The sequence below is a fragment of the Tauraco erythrolophus genome, chromosome 19, assembly GCF_009769465.1.
Source record: "Tauraco erythrolophus isolate bTauEry1 chromosome 19, bTauEry1.pri, whole genome shotgun sequence".
NCBI classification, from domain to species: domain Eukaryota; kingdom Metazoa; phylum Chordata; class Aves; order Musophagiformes; family Musophagidae; genus Tauraco; species Tauraco erythrolophus.
Genome location: NC_141483.1, coordinates 7,034,336 through 7,054,452, shown reverse-complemented (window position 1 = coordinate 7,054,452; position 20,117 = coordinate 7,034,336). Strand labels below are relative to the sequence as shown.

Genomic DNA, 20,117 nt, shown 5'->3' with positions numbered 1-20,117 from the left:
CTCCTTGATCTTAGCTTCAGGTGTTGGGTTAAATCCTTCTAGGCAATCCCCCTGTAATTGCTTTTTATATTTATAATTAATAACATGCCCTTTAATAGTTCTGATACAGTAACATACTGTAGCAATCTAATGCCATATGTAGGGAGAGGCGAGATCCAGCTTCTCTGCCTGGTGCCGGTGAGGGAGCACAAAGCTCCGGCGTCCCGCGCTTTGGAAAAGCGGTGTCAGCAATAACCTGCGCGTCCTCCCGAGCGCCGGCGTGTCGTCGTTGGGCCGTCAGCTGGGTACCCGGGTGAAACTCTGTGCTCCCTCCTGAAAGGCCGAGTAAAGGTTCCTTGGTGACCAGTGTGCGTGTCCCGGTGTGGTGATTTCTAAGGAGAACCAAAGCCTCGTGTCTCCGCACTGCCCCGGCTGTGCCCCCGCGGCAACCGGCGGGTTGCGGGCGGTGAGTCCCGGTGTTGGGGGCGGTGCGGGTCACGTGCCGTCCGGAGAGCCCCGCCCCCTCCCTCCAGCCAACCATTGGCTCGCAGGCCCGGGGGCGGGGCGGCGAGGCAGCCCATTTGTGCCGCCCCTCGCCATTGGCTGGGCCGTCGGGTCTCCCCGCAAAGCACGGCGGGGATTGGTGGCGGGGCGGGTCTGCGGGCGGGCGCAGCATGGCGGCCGGCGGGAGCTGGCGGGTGAGCGGGGCGGGCTGTGGGCGGCGGGGGCTGCGGGCGGCGGGCCGGGGCGGCGGCGCTGCTCAGCCCCCGGCCTCTCTGTCCGCCCGCAGCCGCCGCGGTCGTGCGAGGACTACTGGTGGGAGTGGAAGCACTGCCGCGGGCTGCGGCACGCCTTCCACCACTACTACGCGCACGGGGAGCTGCCGGCCTGTGGCCGCTGGCGGGACGACTACGAGGCCTGCCGGGCCTGGGAGAGGGGCCGCGCCGCCGCCGCGCAGGTACAGCCCGCGCCCTCCGCCTGCCTCCTCCCGCCGCGGGAGCGAGCCGCGGTCGCTTTCCCGCGCGGGGCTCCGCAGGCCGGTGCTCGGGGGTGAGCGGTTACACGACGGGGAGGGGTTGGACAAGCAGGTGTCTGCTTGGGGTGGAGGTGGGTGAGAGGGTCTTGACATCCAGCGGGAGCATTGTCAGTGTGCTGCTGGAAAAGCTCTTGCTTTCAGTTACTCTCATGTTCCATTCCTACTATGGAAAGCTGCCACGTTACAGGGGAAAAGTATTCCCGGGGTGTCCAGGAATGCTCCTGGCTACAGCCCCATCAGCATGGAAGGATGAGAGCCCTTCAGCACAGGCTGCAGCATAACTCATCCTTTCAACCAGCTAGGACAAGGGTAGCACCATAAGCAGTTTTCTTCATCATGGAGGAGCAAGGGGCAAAATATAGATGTGACATAGTTAAAAGCTTGTACCCTGGCTTTCATGGCACTCAGCACTTCTCCTTAAGTGTGATAAATTTCTGTTTCTCATTTTATCTCAAATGGTTACAGCAGGAAATAAGCTCTGTAAGACTGGAACATCCAACACTATTGAGGTAATATTTTTTTCCTATATTTCAGGAAGCTTTGTGCAAGAGTGAAAGAGCTCGAGTTACGGAAAAACAGAAATATGCTCCAGTGTGGACACTCAGGAAGAGCCCACCACCTGAATGGTATCTTCCACTTGACCAAGACAAACCAAATTAGCAAGACTGTTTTGCTGTGTTTGGTCAGTAATGTAATACACAGTGCAGAACTATGCTGTGTTGGTGTTTTTTCTTCCATGTCGTCTTGAAGTTGTACAACTTTACCTCTGCCCTGCAATATTTTAGTACTCATTCAAAAGTACTGAGACTTTGTTTAAACACACAGTATTTTTAAAATAGAGAAGTGAGGTGCTTAGTTTGATTCTTGTCTCTTAGTACTGTCTTAGACTTTAGGATTTCATCTCAGCAGACGACTCCCAAATTAGTGCATACGGGATCCAGCTCCTCTTGCTAGATGAGGACCTCTTTCCCTACCAGCCAGTGTTGTGCGCTTTTGGAACAAGGTACCCACCTGAGGCCTGCCAGATGGGAAAACAAAAGCAAGCTGGGACTCCTGCCTGCCAGTTCAGGACAATCACAACCACTGGCATTTAAAGGGCATTTCCCAGGTTCACGATTGTCATGGATTAAGAGCTTCTCACATACTGGGATGATGTCGCAGACCCTGAAACTGCACCCCTGCCCCTTTGTGGAACTGCTTTCGAATGGTGGTGTGTGTTGATGGCAGCATTCGAAATTACTTCAAAAATAAAGGTTTAAATGAATGAAGAGACATCTGTTTTGTTTTAGGGCAAACCCTTAGAAACTTAGTTAAAAGTTACAGTTGTTACATGGCGATATAAAATAACTTTGGCTTTGTCACAGTATGTTTTCCATCTGTTTTCTGTCTTAGATGGAAAAGTACTTCACGGAAGTCTGAAAAGAAAGGCAGTAAATAGCTGCTACCTCCCTTACAGTGCAGACTCTGATGTGATGACTGTGACATTCTTTCCTCATAGCATAGAAATCTTCTGAGTTATGGTTTATGCACAACAGAAGAATGCTGCTTGTGAGTGTATGGAGCGATGAGAGATATAAGCCCAGAAAGACAAAATAATCTGAAATACTACTCTTTTTGTCTTCTTCTAGCATGGTACAAGCGTAAGGTAGTGTAGTTTTATTGGGTGTCTTACTACCTAGATAGTCATTTAAAAAACCTAAACAAACAGATACTTCATTAATATCTGTTTTTTTACAGTCACACACCTACAAGTATTTTAACCTGCAGAAGGAATTGCTTATTCTTACTCCATTCTTTCCTCCTTCAGTCAGCTGAGTAGCTCATGCCAGATGAAGAAACTCCTCCATCACTGTGTATACACTTTGGTGATATCAACACATTTTCCTTCAGGAGGATCATAACCGGGGAGTGGTGGGGTATAATTAGGTCCGTCTCTCTCAAAGGGGAGAAGCCCCTCGTCTCGTCTGATTGCTGCCTGATACAGCTCCTCGGATTCAAGGCGCAGTTCCTTGAGTGCCTCTTGTTGAGCTTCTACAAGGGTCTGAATTGCTTTCTTTTCTGCCTGATCTTGTTTCTGCTTAAACAAACACCACTTTTTCATAAGTAAAACTCTTCTTTCAGTCTCCTCAAATGACAGAGGGGGAAGACTTCGCACCCTGATAAAGAATGAGATAACATTGTAATAGAGAAATAGCCTGCACTCCAAAGAGCAATTTATTTTTTTTAAAAAAACAACAACACAACAACCCACTACCAGCCAAAAAAAACTGGACAATACATTTCATTTATGAAATGTCCGTGAAGTTTTCCACAGTCAGTCCAACAGGAAATTCCTGTTACTATTTTTTCACTGCTTTTAGCACAAGCAAATAAAATTTGCTTTCCACATTTTTGTAGATAATTAGATAAGGTTTTATACCAAGGCTGGCATTATACTGCAGTTTTGCAGAGAAAGAAATCAGAAATGTTTCTACCATGAAGGCAAGCACATGGTGAAACAGTCTTGCTTACCTGTTGCTGTCCGAGTACTTAAGTGGCGTTGTAAAATCCTCAATTGGAACCATTTCTGGGGCAGCTTTTTCCAACTTTTTAATCTTCTTTTTCATACGATCCTTCTGTGCTTGCTCTCTCTTTACATCCACTTTCTTCTTCTTCTTTGGTTGTGCTCTGCAAGGGAAATAGTTATGTGAATGAAAGAAGATGCCTTGTCATTTAATTCAACACCAGCAACTTTGACTGCTACTTTACTTAGAATTTTAAGGACTGTTCCTTCCCATTGCATAGTTTGGTCTCTAATAGAAGTTCCAGCCATTAGCTTTATTCAAGTAATATAATTTCCAGGAGACAGTGATACGTCTTGTGAGATTTTCTGCAGACAGAAGCATACTTGCCTGAGAAAAGCAACCTCCAATTTTGTGCTGAACATCAAAATGATCTGAGGAAGTCCTACAAAAGTTGAATTGGAATTGTTTTGCACTAGTTCAGAGTGCAGCAGAGCAAGTAAAAGGTTTATCTGCAAATATTCCTGTCATCGCACATTAAAGAAGAGGGTGCTTTTTGACATGCTTTTAAAATTACCACGTTTGGAACAAAATTCAAGGTGCAGATGTTACTGTCTTCTTGTACTTCTTCACACAGATCCAGTATACCCAAGATAACATATGGCATGCTCCACAAACACAAACTAATTCTCACAGTGGATCTGTGGGACATTGATCCTGCCTTGCAGAGCGAACAAACAACCTCTATGGTGTGAAACAGTCTCTCTGATGGTACCTCATAGCTACTAGGACATTGTAAATCTAGTTGCATCAAAGTAAAACACGACGGATATCAAGATGTAACGTATACATAAGTGTGGGCTGTCTGTAACACTTTAGTGGTATATATACCACTTTACCGCTACAGTAAAATATTTTCAATTCAGCTAGGCTTTCATTTCCATTGCTGCTCAAAAGGGAATTCTGAAGCACAGTGTAAATCCGAACACCTCCAACTGCATTCTGTGGCTGAGGAAGCAAATTCAACTACAAACAAGCATAAAGCAGTAATTGTACAGGTTACCATTAGACTCTCCTCAAGAGGCTAACAGTTCTCAACTGCTTCTACATATAGTGACTTAAAAGCAAACATTTATAGCTAAAAGTTAATTTGGACTTGAGAAAATTTGTGTTCCCCTAAGGATGAAAACACTTCTGTGTTACTCCATGGTAGCTGCACTCACCTCATCGGGAGAGATGCCCTGAATGCCAGCAGCGAAGTCTGCCAATGACTTCCTCGGAACGGAACTGTCTGGGGCAGCCAAGAACTTTAGAAGGAAAAGGAACACAAAGCATGAGGAGAAACTGACTTTGATGACATCGATTCTGCAAAATATGAGAACTATTTATTAGTCATAAATTACAATGATGGAGTTTTGAATCATCTTTGACTACTTAATTCATGTCAGCATACAGAGGGGGTCACCTCAACCTCTTCGGCAAGGTAGCGAACCCCAAAATTTGGGCTGTTCAGTGTTGGGAATCCACAGGGTACCGAGGGGTAAAGCAGATACGGTTTTTAAGTCTGTTACTAGGTTAGAGAAATTTTAATCTTGAACTCTGATAACGGCCCCTTTGAAGCGCTGATTTTGGAGAAATAAAGCCACCTCCGTTCAAATTGGGAGAAGAGATGCCGTTCCTCAAATCTCGCCGCGTGCCGCACACCGGCCTCTCGCGGCGCGGAACGAGGCCCGCACGCACCACATCCCGCTCCCGAGCTCGGGGCGCAGGCCCGGGCCGCCGCGGGAGCCCCGGGAAAGGGGACCAGGTCCGGGGCTCATCGGGAGAGGCGGGAACCCCGAGCACGGGGCGCTTCGCTGGGCTCGCTCCCCGCGGGCCCGGGGCAAGGCGGCCACAACGGACGGATCTGGAAAACCGCCCCGGCCTTACCTGAGCCGGACGCCGCCCGGCGCTGCCCGGGCACCGCGGAGCGCCCGCGCCGCCGCTGCCGCCGCCAACATGGCTCCCTGACGGCGCGAGCAGTGCGCCGCACTCCCCGCCGGCCGCGCCCCAGCTCCCGCGTCCCCCGTTCCGGCTCACAAACGTTCCCCCGGGACTCGCCGCGCTGCTGCAGCCCGGTCCCGCCGCGAGGCCCGAGGGACGGGACGGCCCCGCCCGCGCCCCGCCCCGCCGCCGTCGCCCCGCGCCGCCCGGCAGAGGGCGCCCGCCCGCCCGGCAGCTCCCGCCCTGGAGGCGGGGCGGCGGCGCCTCGCGGGATCTCGCCCCCCGCCGGCCGAGGCGGGGGAACGCCGGGGCTCGCGGGCGGCTGTTTCCCGCCGGGCCGGTTAGGCGGTTGCCAGGCGCCGAGTTCCGGCGTTGCCGGGAGCCGCCGGGAGCCGAGCGGGGGATGCGGCCGGGCGGCGGGGGCTGCGGCACGGGCGGCGCCGGGGCATGGAGCGGCGCTGAGGCGGCTCCGGCCGGCGGAGGGGGCGGGCAGAGCGGCGCGCGGCGGGGGCCCATGGTGGCCGGCGGCCACTGAGCTCCGCCGCTCGCTCGGCCGCGGAGGCAGCCCGGGCGGAGCCGCCCTGGGGTCCCGAGGGCGGAGGCCGGCGGGGGACCCGGGCGGGAAACAATGAAGCTCCTGAAGCCGACCTGGGTCAACCACAATGGTGAGGGCCGGCCGGCCGCGCCGCCGGGCAGCAGGTGCCGCGGGGCCGGGCGGGCAGGTGCGGTGAGGCACCGGGGGAGAGCGGGCCGCGGGTGGGGGCCGGCCCGGGGAGCGGGTGGGGGGAGGCGGCGGGGTGCGGCACGTGCGTGGGGCGAGTTTGAAGGCGGGCGAGGGGCGGCCCGGGGGGAGCTGGGGACGGCGGCTGAGGCCGCCGGGCCGTTTGTAACCGCCGTCTGGCAGCCGCCGGGGCGGCCGTTTGCTCCCCGCGGGGCGGCCGTGGCGTGCTCGGGGCCCCGCCGCTCCGGGGAGCAGCCGGCGCGTACGCGGGGCGGCGGCGGGCAGGTGCCTCTGGGCGGGCGGCGGTGGGAGCGGGGAGCGGCACCTTCGCATCCCCCCGGGCGTCCCGGTGGGCTCGTGCGGAGGCGGCGGGCTGGAGGGACGAAAACGAAACCGGGATTTCTAGAGAAGTGCGATTTCCAAAAGGCAGCTCGTGCGGGGAGCGGGCTCGGCCGGAGCCCGTCCTCCGGAAGATGGCTGAAGGGTGCAGCGGCGCTGGAGCTGTCGGTGGCGGCCGCTGGGACGGTTCTCGTCTGGCGAAGCGCGTGTTCGCTGGGGGAGAGCGGGGGCGCGGGCTCTGCGGGGAGGGGGGAAGCGCTGGGAGCTGAAGGCTGAGCTGCTTTGACCTGCCGGGTACGAACGTTGGGCAACTTCATGGTTGTGAAAGTGGAGAAGGATGGTTTGAATCAAGTGTAGTCAGTGCAAAAGAGAGAAAGGAGGCGGTCCTGCAGCCATCGAGGTACCCCTGGGGACGTCCTGGGGACGTCCGTCCATCCCCAGGGGTACCTCGATGGCTGCAGGACTGCCACCTCTCTTTTGCTCAACGTGGACCGTGGTGGTCTCCCCTTACTGAGTCAAGTTCAATATCAAAGACTTCAAGTGTAATCAGGTGCAGCACTGGTCATCTGTGCTGTCCTTAGCCATGAAGGGAAAGGATTCTTCCGACAGTACTTTCAAAAGAACTCCTTGAATGTGTATGGTATCCTGTCTGCCACTGTTCTGGTGATTTTTGTAGAGATTTGTGAGCTAAAACGCTTTCAGAATGAAGTGTCGATATCGACAGAAAGCTCTATACTTTCCTAGTGTGGCAAGTACAGTATAGTATCAGTGTTACGTATTTACACCACCTATGATAGATTTCTGGAGTGATACCTGTACTTCCTCTGGCGAAGCAGTGAGAAGTCTCACGTGAAGACCTCGCTTCTGTTTATGCAAGTTTTGTCCTCAAATTCGTGCGTACAGCTTTATTTCAACTGCAAATTTCATACCCTGGTATAAATGTCAATAGTTGGACTCATCTAACTGATTATTACCTGGAATAAAACCAAGCTGGAAACCAGCTTATTCAAGCTGGAAAAGTGTGCTTTGAGTTAGAAACTGTAGATGCAACTTTACAGCTGCCTTTTTGTGGATGTCGTTGTCTTTGTTACCATGCTGCAGGTTTCAAGAACAATAACTTAAGCCTTGAGTTGCAGTTCACATGCATCTTTGACCTACTCTCCAGGGGCCCTAGAGTCAGCAGATGGACCTAGCCTGTGAATGAAGGTTGTAGTGAACTGAAGAAATGTGGAAGTACTTTATATGACGCATTTTTTTACATTTCTGCCTGGTTAATCTAAACAAATGTGGCACTTACATCTTAATCTCTGTCTGCCTGTGGGCAGGCTGTCCTGTGCCTCTCTGGTTCCTTGGTGGGAGCACGCTTACAAGCAGCTGAACAAAAACTTTCGGCCTAAGTCTTTGCAGGTCACAGAGATTAGATCTGTAACTTCTTTTCTTATTTCTTTAATGAGTGCACCTTTTAGTATGAGTACATATTTGAAATCTGTAGCAATTTCAAAAACATTTAACCATTTTGGTATCAATTTGTGAATTGCAGAAAACAGTCTTCAGCCAAGCAGTTTGCAGCGAAGCTCTGTTTATAAAGCCCTGTGATGCTTTACCTAGTGGATAATGCATTACACAAGGTCTCCATAGTCCCAGATTTTATTCCTATTTCTGCTGCTGTCCTGCTGGGATGAGTTTGGACAAGTCACTTTGTCATAGTTTAGCCACCTGCAAAACAGACGATCATCACTGACTTCATTTGTAAAATGCTTTAAGGTCTGCTAACATATACAGGACTGAATAACATTCACGTGTTCTTAGCTTTGGGGCAAGGAGTGCAGGATAAAACTGGTGAGTTCAGTTGGTGTTTTTTAATGTACCTGTGTTCCGGATCCTGCAGGCATTGCTGCATGCAAGAAGTCTCCATCGCTCTTAATGGGCCTATGTATTTGCTCTGCAACCTCTCCAGAAACAGGGTAAAGATAATTTATACTGTGTGTACTAGAGACTCACTGTGATAATTTTCACTCCTTTTGTTTTCCCCATGGACACAAGAGGCTGCTTCGCTGTTGTTGGTTTGTGAGCAAGAGTCCTGGTAGCAAGACTGGCTCTTCCGCACACCAGATCAAGGTGCTGTCATTCCAGCCTTTCCCTCTCCCCACTCAGTTTTGGGATTTGTACCTTACTGAGCAGACTAGAATGAGTTTAACGATGTTTACAGGCATACATTCTCCATGAGATAATAGATGTTAGAAGTTAGTGTTGTAGCAGGGAAATTCGATACACCTGGGAATCGTATGCTGCTCAGCCGAGACGCTGAGCGTTTACGGTAAAAGCACTTTAACACGTTTTGACTCTGCAGGTTTTTGTCTTGGAGTTCTTAATTTCGCTTTATCTGAGTACTTACTGGAAATATTTCCTCTTCAGATGCATTTTCCATAAGCTTTTCACACTCTTAATGTGTGTTTATTAGATTTTGCATGAAATTCTCATTATTGTTGTGGTGTTCTCTCCCATGTTTCTTTGCCTTAGAGCAAGAATGGACATTGAAAAGTGCAATCTAATGGTGGGGGCAGGAACGGATGACTGTGAGATATAGATGGTAGGATTTGCTTCTTCTTCGCAGTTTTCCATTCAGTACCTCCACAAAGATGCATCACACATCCAGCAGTTGTATGTACTTATTTGACACAAGGCTTTGAGAGCCCTGGTGCTTAAAGATGGCTAATGCAGGCAAACGCTGAGCCCTGCAGGGAAGGAGGTCCCTTGCTGTTCCGAGAAACCCGTGCAAACCCCAAGGTGCTGTTCATGTATAACAACTTGTAGAAATTGGACCCTGCTTTTGTTTAAACATAGGCACGGAGTTTATTATCTCTCCAAGCTGTAGTGGTGGAATGTAAATATTTGAATTGATTTGTGAGTCATGTTGGATGTTACGTGTCAGATGGGCTGGAAGCAAAATGAATAGAAACTCATTCATATTGTGGTAGAAATTCACATTAAAATGTCTTTATATTTCATTGGTTATTGCCTAAAGTTAAATAACAAAGAAAAACTAGGCAATATTTAAAATTCCTTTTTTCTTCAACGGGTGTATTTTTTAAAGATGTGTCCTTCTCCTTGAGTTTGAAGTAGCTTACTTGGAACTCTTTGTTCCAAGCTTGCCTCATTATCAATGTGTCTTCAAGTGCATAATGTATATTTGGGTTCTTTAAACAAATAATACAACAGGACATCTGGTCTGTCTTAAGGTGTTCTGTTTTTAAAGAACCTGGTTTGCTTCCTCGTGCAATGTGATGCTGGGAGCTTCAATAATTTGAATTTATTTTTCTTAGAAATTATTGCATGAGGGCAAAATGTCTTAAACCACACTATTTTAGATTTTAATGTTACTGCTTAAGAATCACTTGCATTTTGTTTTGATGCATGATGACTGTTAGGAAATTCAACACATCTCCCATTAGGAGCACGGGAAAGCATTCAGTCACTTTGAAACAGGGACCTTGTGCCTTTTGACTGGTTTTGACAAGATCTAACAATGTAACCTGATAAAGAGACGGACCCAGGGAAGGAAGCAGTTGCTATCAGATAATGGCTCCTTCTCCATTATTTTGAGAAAATGAAGGAAGTGAGGAAAAACCCAGTATCTGTGATCAGTTTATAAACCACAGGTAGTATGGAACAAGTCTTACAGCTTTAACCTGTGACAGTTACACTGTAAATGGTGTTCCCTTGATAATGGTACCCTGGAGGAAAGAGCACCTTGGTAATGACTTTGTTGGTCCTGTGAGTCTGTTCTTTCTTTTTCTTTTTCTTTCTTTTTTTTTTTTAAGTCATTTGACATCTCTAGATTGATAAAACTGGAAGCAAATATAAGTCTTGGTTTATTTAGGCAAAGATCTAATGATTATTGAACTTGTTTTGTATTTTAGGAGATAGACATAGAAGTGTAGAGAGCAAACTTATTAAAAACATAAAGAAATTCCTTTTAGATTGTGAAAGAGTGAATATACGTTCATAATATATAGTTTTACTAGTGATGCCTTTTTCTAAGTCTGAGTAATCTAATTTAATCATGACAAGCCCCATGTTTCTCAATAGCCAAGAAAAGCACGTCTGGCTCTGGAGCAGAACACTGGGAAGATTCCCCTTTCCAAGCTGGTGCACTGGTGTTCAAATGCCTCTTACTGTGAACGTTGAAACTTTGAACGTGCTGCTGCCGATTCCACGTGTGTTTCACCTATTTCTGTACTTGTGAATATGAGCATGTGACGAAACTGTCTTGAAACTTCATGCAGTGTTTGTGCCAAATAGGAACTGAATTTGTTTGTGCCATCGATATGCTGCTTTCTAGTAAATAGTAAAGCTGCAACTCCTCTCTGAGGACTGGTGAAAAGGTCCAAATTAGGTGCTTTCTAGTCTGGATTACACCACTGCGAGTCACTACTCTTCCTGGTGCTGAAACACGCGGTAGCTCTACTCCTGCCTGAAACATGGATGCGAATGATCTTTTTAGCTGAGGTGGCAGAAACTCAGGTTCCTGTATCCAGTAGTTACTGTTTCCTGTCAGCATCCAAATGGGGCTGCTGCTACACTTGGCTTCACCAACAGGTCATTGCAGCCAGCGCTAGGAATGAAATTCTGATGCCCTGCGGTCCTGGACTGGTTCATAAGTAGTTGCTTCCCTCTTTGGTTTGTTCTTATCAGCTTAAGTTTATGCTTTCTTCCACTAACAAAATTACTTCAACTTATAGTTGAAGAGCACAGTGAAAGTGTTGTCAACTGAAAGCTGTGGGCTCTAAACAACTGGAAAGTCCATGTTTAATTATATTACCCCCAGCTCTTGGAATAATATCCAAAGCCATTTGAAATAAAATCCAAACTGATCTGTAAATAGTGTTTTGTCTAGGTTGACTTGTAAGTATTCTGCTGGGCCGGAATGACATGGCATTTTGCAGTTGCTATTTGTATTTTGATTAATGCAGAATGTCTGTTAAGAAGAGGGTGTGACAGGTTGAGGCTGGGTGTAGTTTGACAGACTTCCTGTATATGGAAAATGGGAGACTCTTATCTATACAAACTGAGAAGTCTGGAATTTGATTTAGTAAACTAATGTTTCTAGGGAGAAGCATGTATTTAAAAGTTACCCACTGGATGCATATGGACGTTGCTGGTGAGATTGAGACGTATGAAACTAGTCCAATTTATTGGGAATTATCTGTCAGATGAAAACAATATTTACTTGGCTCTTATAGGAGATTAATTTGATGGACCTCAGTGTTCACAAGTCATTGTGCTTCAAGCTTGTCAGCAAATTCTGTGGAAAACCCTGAGTTAATGGGTGGATCATTGAGTATGATTAGTTATCTGTGGAGTAAGATCCCTTCCTGGATTGTAGTTAAGCCACGTAGGAAATTTGATTTGTTGTTGAGGACTTCATTTATCACTGCCGCCTTTCCTGAGTGCAAAGTCTGTACCCTTTTTAAACTTCCTGTATAAAATAGCACCCTATGACCTGATGACTTCCATTGAGGTCTGAGGTTTTGGGATTATAATAATTTATGAAAATATCTATTTAGTGCTCATGAGATCAAAACCCAAATTTATGCTAGGAAAAGAACTAAAAAGAAAACATTATTCTACTGTATAAATACATGGATCATTTGCAGTTGAACAGCCTTCAATGTCAGTTGCCTTCCATGTCATAAAATACAGGAGAACTTGAAGAGGCTGATAGAGGAGTGACCGGAATGATCAAAAGTGTGAGGCAGCTTTTGTACAAGGAATGACCGAGTAGAGTAGGACTCTTTGGGCTGGGAGTGGGAGGACTTGCTGTGGAGACATGATGAATGCGTGTAGAGTTGTGAGCAGCAGAAAAGGGGTGAGTGTCAAGTGATTTTTGTTCACAATTCTGTAGAAGAGTTAAGGGATGTTGAAGTAACAGGTAGCAGGCGCAGGGTACATGAAGCTGGTGGTTCTTCACAGAGTTCATGGCGGAGCTGTGGATCTTTTTGTGTTAGGGGCTATTGGTGTTAATTATGGATCTGAGAAATGACCGATTGAATTTATAGAAGAAAAGTCTGTTGAAAGCCTCTGATTTAAGAAGTCAGAGTTGGAAATTTTTGGAGCCAGAAGATTATCCTAGGAAGAAGCATTGCGTGCTTACCATTGTACAGATCCCTGGGGAGGTATCTAGTGCTGGTTTCTGAACACAGAGTACTGGGCTAGGTGGACGTTTTCCCTAGTGTGATGTGGCAAATTTTAAGCTTTTATGTTAAACTTGTAGCTAAGTTACCTCTGGCTCTATAAGTAAAATAATGTGCTAAATTTCATCAACCCCATTTGTGGATCTGTGCAAAACCTTTGTCCAGAAGGAGAAAGAGAGCTGATATTACTGCTCATATAGAGTTGTGCTCTTAAGATGAGGCAGAAGTTGGAGATGCTGTGACAGTTTTAACATCTAGTAAAGGAAAATAAAGTTACATCACATCTGTAATTTTTGTGAAGCAACAGATGCAATGACTTATTTCACAATTTTTCAGCATGTGTAGTGTATTTGTTTTGCCCGAGTAATGAGAAGCCAGTGTGTCTGTCAGACAAGCTTAGCAGTGCGTGCTTTGGTCACAGCTACTGTTTAATGCAGACTTTTGAGAAAGAAGAGTGGTGCAATTGGAGTAGAGGAAGAACAAGTCTTCCTGTATGAAACAGCTGCATCTATTAAACCAATTTTAAATATAGTATTGTTAAACTACAATCCACCTAAGCTCTGAAGCCTTCTTCGTAGGTGCCATGCTGGCTCTGGAAGTCATTCCTCCTGATTGTTGATGCCCTTGTGTTAGAGGTTACCGTTCCTTCTGACTTGCTGGGGAACTGTTCCCTGTTGATGCAAATGGTACATAGGCAAAATGAGCCAGGTCAGTACAATTCAGAAGTCTCTGATAACTGGCTTCCTGGAAGGAGCACTCTCCTCTTCATGTCTAATGGCAAATTTGAGAGTATAGTAAATCTCCTTGCCCGAGACTGTTGATGCAGATTGAAAAGGTGACCTCTTCCACCCGTAAGGGCTACAGAATGACCTCTTTCCGTAGGTGTCAGTGGGTTAAACTATTTCACATGATGCACTGGTTTAATTTAAGGGAACTTCCACATCTTGGGAAGGACAAAATAAATATTTGCCGCTTGCCTGTGCTTCTCCAAATATTCAGTTTAGCCCTGTTTGTTGCGTTCAAGGTAAGAGAATAAAAGATAGAATCAGGCACAATAATCTGAAGAAAAGCCACAGCTAAGTCTCAGCTTCTGTGTTTTATGTGGTCTGAAAGACTTGGAAGGAATGTAAGTTGAATGCTGTCTTACTATGCTTAAGGTCTTTACTTGGCTGCCTGTAAAAATTTTGAGAAGAATCACATGTCAGATTTAGAATATAAATCCAAATAAAATAAACCTTAAAAAAACTCAATGTAAAGAAAATAAAAGTTGACATGAAACAAAATATCCCTCATAAAGTAAGAGATACTGGATATTTAAATGAGAGGTTTGTTAGCAGTTTAGTATCAAGGAATTCAGATGCTAAGTTGCAACATAAAACCTATCGGTGGATAAATTCTCCAGGTTTTATCATTTATGTCTTTATATATCATGAAGATACAGTGCAAGAATTGACTTACATAGGAGATTTATTGAATAATCTTGGCATGGTGGGTGCTAGTTCTTTTGGCTGTTACAATAAATTGCCTTATTTTATGCTGGCATGTGTGTGGTCTTGCTTGCAGAAGCATTCCAGTTTGAAAGAGTTCGAACTACTACCGAAAATTACTTGAATGTGGAAATCACATGTGTAATCCTTCAAGTAATCCTTATTGGTAGATCTTTGAGCATCGTTGAAAGGCAGCAAGTTTACTTTTCCCCTCTTCCTTCTCCTCCTGCAAAGGTTAAAAGAATTGTGAACGTATAGGAGAGTGTGTGTGATCCAGTGGTCGGAGCAGAACAGGCTGAGAGTGAGGGTTGTCTGGTTCCCAAAGCTGTTCCCCAACTAAGTTAGTTATTTGTTACAGGCTTTGTTTTATGAAAACTTAGTTTTCTTCTAAAAAATGTAGCATATGGAGAATGGAAAGATTTAAGAGTAATGTTAGAGTTGGTTAGTCTTCCTTTCTCTATATGGAAGCTTAAAGTAGAAGCACTTCATAACAACAGAATTCAAATTTGAGACAGGTAATTGTGCGACCAACAGATGCAGTCTGAGATTGGGGAGGATTTAAAAAAAACAAACCAAAACAAAACTTGCTCCAGGTCATCAGCTAATGAACTGTAGAAACCTGGAAGAAATCCCTTACTCAAATACAGTTTTGCCTCGTTGGCGCTTGCTTTGTGGTATTACTTTGCTTTGAGGCATTTGGCATATCCTGCTGGGTTAAGTATCCTTAGTTGTCCCTGGTTTGTTATGGCACGATAACTTCCATATACACTTTTAATAGGCCATCGTTTCTGCCATCAGGTTGCTTTCATCCCTTGTAGTCGGCTGTAATTCTTACAACTGTAGCTTTTAGAAGAAGAAAGTTATTCACCAACCAGAAGAGTTGTGTTCTTTTGGCGTTACTGCATTCTCTTGACTGTAAAACAATTCACTATGTTGCTGCTTGTTCTCTAATTCCAGGAAAGCCAATATTTTCAGTGGACATTCACCCAGATGGGACCAAGTTTGCAACAGGAGGACAAGGTATGTCTGCATACTGATAGAAGGTAGAATTTGGGTCTGTAATAGTAATCTTGTGCCTTCATAAGACTTTAATCAGTTTGACCCTTTGAAAAAGACATCACTTACATAATTATCTGTTTCTTAGAGACAGAAGTCATTAAAATATATCGGAAAGTGCTGTCGTTACTGCAGAAGGCAGGGGTACGTTTTCTGATGTACTCATCCTCTGGGACATCATTGAGATAGTAGCTGCAATAATTGAGTTTTGACCGTACTGGCCAAGTTTCTTTTTTATTTGAAGAGGAACTGAATGTGAAGTTGGGCTTTTTGACCTGCTAAATAGTAGAGCTATTGGTACAAAAAAATCCAATTATATAAATGGAGTAGCTCAAGAAATACGTGCAAAAATCGTATTTGGATTACAATAGCAAATAACTATATTGGCTACAATAATTGCAATTTAGGATTTGAATGTATCTTTTCTCTTTTAAAATACAATTTTATTATAAATAGTTCATCCTTGTAGTTGGATTTTTGAACAAGGCTGTATAACTTTAATAGCTTCAAGAAAAATAAAACCACTCCTGACTCAGTGTAATTATATCAGCATAGTGTCTATATTCAAATGTTTCCGAAGCTTCCATTGCAGTAATGCCTAAATTTTAGCATCTGTTCTGAAACTGAAATTCAGTTGAAAAGCTTTTTTGCATGTTTAAAAGAGGAAGCTTTTTGTTCTCTTACAGGTCAGGATTCTGGGAAAGTTGTGATCTGGAATATGGCTCCTGTCCTGAAAGAGGAAGATGAAAAGAATGAAAATATTCCCAAGATGCTTTGTCAGATGGACAATCACTTAGGTAACAAAGATTTTTTTTTTTTATTTTTTTTTAACTCACTGTTGGTAATTTGCCAAAGCTTAAGCATTACATGTTTGTAATTACAAAAAACATCCCTTGTCCAGTGGTGATGAATCAATAAAATACAGTGGAGTGATCTCATTCTTTGGCTATATGCTTTTATAGATATTCAGCAGAAGATGTTATTAAAATGTGGGAAAATGTACAGAGAAATAGATACCCTTGGAACCTCCCTGTGAACTTTTTGCAGCTGTGGCCGCAAAGTAATTGATAATGCACGTTCTGAGAAACTGGGGAGCTCTGAAGGAGAGGGCAAGAGAAGAAATAAGTATAAAGGAAACATCATATGAAGTGTTTTGGTTATAGTTCTAAATTTTCTGGATTTATTGCACATAAAGTTTGAAAATATAGTTACCTGAACAAGCTGTCCCCTTTCTTCAAGATATATCTTTCCTTCTTTGCTCTCTTAATCACACGTCATTTACCACAAGAAGCTTCTTTTGTTAGGTGAATATTCGTCTTTCTTCTTTTGAGCTACTTTTGGTGAAGTTTTTTTATATAAGGAATAGTTTTTTTAAAATAAGAAGTTCCTCAACTGCTACTGAAAGATAAGTACCAATTCATTTATCTAAAGCAGACAGAGTAACTGCTTTGAGTGGAAAAAGCACACTTAAATCCCAAATGTCTTCTGCCAAGTTTTGCTTATTGTAAACTTTGTCCCTCGTCCAGAACCGCTTATTCTCATATTTCATCTTACAGACTTTCTTTTCTGCATTGCAGCTTGTGTGAACTGTGTGCGATGGTCAAACAATGGACTTTACTTGGCTTCAGGGGGAGATGACAAGTTGATTATGGTGTGGAAACGAGCTGCGTAAGCATCTTTCTTCCTTCTCAAGTTTTATTTTATTTTATTTCAAATAGGTTACTCTGTCACGTATCTTAGTGTTTCTTCCCTGTGCTGGCCTTCTGTAAGCTCACTGCTTTGCTGTGTAAGGAGCTGACACCTGTGACATCACATCACTGATGTTGGAGATTTGTTCTCTCTGTCTCTTGGGCTGGAGTGTGTGCCTACCTGGGCAGTCTCTCTCCTCTGGAGGAGCTGAGGTGTTTTCTTCTGTCTTTGAAGAAAGCTTCCTGATGAGATTTGAAGCGTTATCTTAAATGTTACCATTTTTTGCTATCCATAGAAATTGTACATTTTATTGAAGCTAATTTTTTAATAACTGGAATTAGTTTCTCTAAAAATACTTTTGCTTCAGTTTTCATTGCAGGAATAACTGATTATAAAATAGAAGTGTACTGTGCAGCTGATTTTCTTTACAAAATAGGTTTGAAAAACTTGAGGTGGTTCTGATGATAACTGTTTCTATTTTAATTAGGTACATTGGACCTAGCACTGTGTTTGGTTCTAGTAGCAAACTTACTAATGTTGAGCAGTGGAGGTGTGTTTCGATTCTCAGAAGCCATTCAGGAGGTAAGTTAGAAGATGTTGGATGAACATAATTTGCATGTATTTGGAAAAAATAATTGGTTTTCAGTGTCACGTTTTCGTGCTCAAAACATATCCATTTGGTGGCAAGTCAGTAACTACTTGTAAGGGCAAGGATGAAAATCTAGAAGAAAATGTTGTTTATAATCAAATGCTGATTTTTTTTTTTTTCCCTACAAGTAACTTCCAGCAATTATGTAGTAGAAAAATTAGCAACTAAGAAACTTATATTTTATTTGCTACCTTAAAAATAAATCTGAATAAAGGAAGCTAAACTGTAGTTTTATTTAAATAAATGTTCACACTTGCAGTGAGTAATCTCCTGGTTGGCAAAAGATAAAGTTTCGGTAAACCAAAGAATATTAATGTTTATTTAGAAAAAATAACTAAAGAGCAATGCAAAAGATGAATAAACCAGATAATTTCAAATGCATCTTCCACATGCTGACATGAGCTATGATTAAAATCAAAATTGAAATCCTTTTGATCACTGCACGTGTGTTGGAATAAAGCCAGTGCATTGCAATAGCTGCTGCTGCTTTTGTTCAAAACAAGACAAAATACATTATGCAGGCATTAGTACTTCCTGTAATCACTAAACATTGCCTTCTCTGCCTTGGATTTTTTTTTTCTTCCCCACTGAACATTCTAAGTTGGGCAGCCTCACTCCCGGTGAGTGTTGCTATGTTCTTTCTTACATTCCACTCTAGTGAGATGATAATCGTTTCTTGATGATAGAAAAAATGCTGCCACACAAGTTCTTTTTAAAAAGTTTTTTGGATTCTCTGATTACCATCAATGTCTCATATGGAAACTTTTTTTTTTAAACAGATGTCATGGATGTAGCGTGGTCTCCACATGATGCCTGGCTCGCATCTTGTAGTGTGGATAACACTGTTGTTATCTGGAACGCTGTCAAATTTCCAGGTGAGAATTCTTACATTTCAGATGTGCAAGTGTGTAGAGCTTTGTGACAAGCTTTTCCCTCCATGGGTGTGTTTCACTGACTGAAAATCTTTGTGTGGGAATGGGTTGTCTGTCTTTTAAGATGACACGCTTGCAATCTGGTGAGTCAGTCCTCCTTCCAAGTTTGGATGGCAATGAGCAGTGGATTCCACTCTGCTGCAGACAACAGCTACATTCAGGTTGTGCTGCTGATTTTACATGAAGGTCATTATTACATGTATTTCCTTTCTCACCTTTTCTGCAAAATCCCAAATAAATAGAACTTCAGCTTGATAGTAAATCTGTATATGGATATATTTTTTCCCCTGTTGCCTCTGTACCTACAGGACTTTCCATTCATTTGCCTTTGCCGGGGGGGGTAGTGTCTTATTTCCCCCATTTTAAATGCTGCTGCTTAATAAGCAGCATGACTTGACATGATGAAGAGGAGGAAGGGAGGACATGAGGAGCCTCCCAGTAGCAGAAGCTCTCAAGTCTCACATTTTATGGTCGTTTTCTTTTTCCCATTGCTGCGGTGCTGGCAATTCACAGTCCCAAGGCCCCTGTTTCTCAGGGTCCACGCTGCCAGGCGCAGCCAGTGCACTGGCTTTAGCTGTGCCTTTGTTTGACTACCTCTCACCATGTAACTTGATGCAGGCTAAAACTCCCATTGTGTGGTGCCTAGTCGCTGCCCTTTATTTTAGGGTTGCTTCCAATCCCACTATCAGAGTTTGTAGACTCTCAAGCTAGCTGTGTAGCCTGTGCAGTCTTTCCCAGCCTCTTTTTCTCACAGTCTGATAAGCAACAGATTGACTGAAAGTAGGTTACCAGATCTGCCAGGCTTGTGTGTCTGTTCAGTCACAACTTTGAGTTCACGTTTGGTGCACAAAGCTGAATTTGTTGCGATAACCTTTGGGTGCAGAGGAAAGGGTGAATGTTTAACTGAAGTTCCAGTTAAAGTGCTACTTTCCATAGCTTGAAAGTGCAATTCTGAAGGGCTGGGCTCTGCTGGGCTTCTGGCTCTCATCTGTTTGTTTTTAAAGAGTTTTGCACCCCTTACTCTGGCCAGAGTTCTCTTTACCACGTTTCTATATCATTTATAGCTTAAGTACAGGTTCTAGCTTGGTTGATATGTTGTTGTTTGTACATGAAAGGAAATTAATATGCTGTTTCAGAAAGATCTTGTAGATCTCCTCAACTTCCTGTCCTAAAGGAGCTATCAGTAACTACTCTCTGTTCTCAATTTTGCGTGCACAGAAATTCTTGCCACTCTGAAGGGGCATTCTGGCTTGGTGAAAGGACTGACCTGGGATCCTGTTGGAAAATATATTGCCTCTCAGGCTGATGATCGAAGTTTGAAGGTGTGGCGGACCATGGACTGGCAGTTGGAAACCAGCATCACAAAACCCTTTGACGAGGTACTTCAGAATGTGTGACTATTCAAAGTGAATTTCTATAGAAGGAACAAAAATTATAAGAATAACTCTGATTCTGCACAAACATTAGTTAATTTAACAGTGCCGAATCCAATGAAACTATCAGGTGGCGGGTTCAAAAGAGGGGGAAAAAAAGAGCTACTTTCTCACACGT

General features: G+C 44.4%; 3 protein-coding genes across 10 annotated transcripts in view; 2 read left to right on the top strand and 1 right to left on the bottom strand.

Moving 5' to 3' along the window:
- The first annotated feature begins 653 nt into the window (after positions 1-653).
- Positions 654-2,456, top strand: C19H22orf39 (chromosome 19 C22orf39 homolog). 2 transcript variants are annotated; one of them, XM_086623631.1, is made up of 4 exons: positions 654-677; positions 770-937; positions 1,550-1,697; positions 2,408-2,456. In XM_086623631.1, exons 1-3 carry the CDS (start codon positions 654-656, stop codon positions 1,673-1,675), a joined length of 318 nt encoding a protein of 105 aa, XP_086479757.1. In that variant the 3' UTR covers positions 1,676-1,697; positions 2,408-2,456. The 2 variants fall into 2 exon arrangements, with proteins under 2 accessions (XP_086479757.1, XP_086479756.1); XM_086623630.1 differs by lacking the exon at positions 2,408-2,456 and having other exon boundaries at positions 1,550-2,143.
- A 196-nt stretch (positions 2,457-2,652) lies between these two features.
- On the bottom strand, positions 2,653-5,516 carry MRPL40 (mitochondrial ribosomal protein L40). Of its 3 annotated transcripts, none has more exons than XM_086623504.1 (4): positions 5,457-5,516; positions 4,740-4,807; positions 3,527-3,682; positions 2,653-3,171 (listed from the first exon to the last, which is right to left on the bottom strand). In XM_086623504.1, the coding sequence occupies exons 1-4, from the start codon at positions 5,514-5,516 to the stop codon at positions 2,862-2,864; spliced, it is 594 nt and encodes a 197-aa protein (XP_086479630.1). In that variant the 3' UTR covers positions 2,653-2,861. The 3 variants fall into 3 exon arrangements, with proteins under 3 accessions (XP_086479630.1, XP_086479631.1, XP_009980555.2); XM_086623505.1 differs by having other exon boundaries at positions 2,654-3,171; positions 4,740-4,823; positions 5,446-5,480; XM_009982253.2 differs by lacking the exon at positions 5,457-5,516 and having other exon boundaries at positions 2,654-3,171; positions 4,740-4,823.
- Positions 5,517-6,101: 585 nt separating this feature from the next.
- Positions 6,102-20,117, top strand: part of HIRA (histone cell cycle regulator) — a 37,637-nt gene continuing 23,621 nt past the window's right edge. For 3 of the 5 annotated variants that reach the window (XM_086623462.1, XM_086623461.1, XM_086623463.1), the window contains exons 1-7: positions 6,102-6,164; positions 15,198-15,260; positions 15,983-16,093; positions 16,874-16,964; positions 17,473-17,567; positions 18,414-18,509; positions 19,785-19,945. In XM_086623462.1, coding sequence (XP_086479588.1) covers positions 6,128-6,164; positions 15,198-15,260; positions 15,983-16,093; positions 16,874-16,964; positions 17,473-17,567; positions 18,414-18,509; positions 19,785-19,945 — 654 coding nt within the window. In that variant the 5' untranslated portion in view covers positions 6,102-6,127. Of the gene's footprint in view, positions 6,222-15,197; positions 15,261-15,982; positions 16,094-16,873; positions 16,965-17,472; positions 17,568-18,413; positions 18,510-18,661; positions 18,753-19,784; positions 19,946-20,117 lie in introns of those variants that run through there. The other 2 variants (XM_086623460.1, XM_086623464.1) reach the window with 2 other exon arrangements.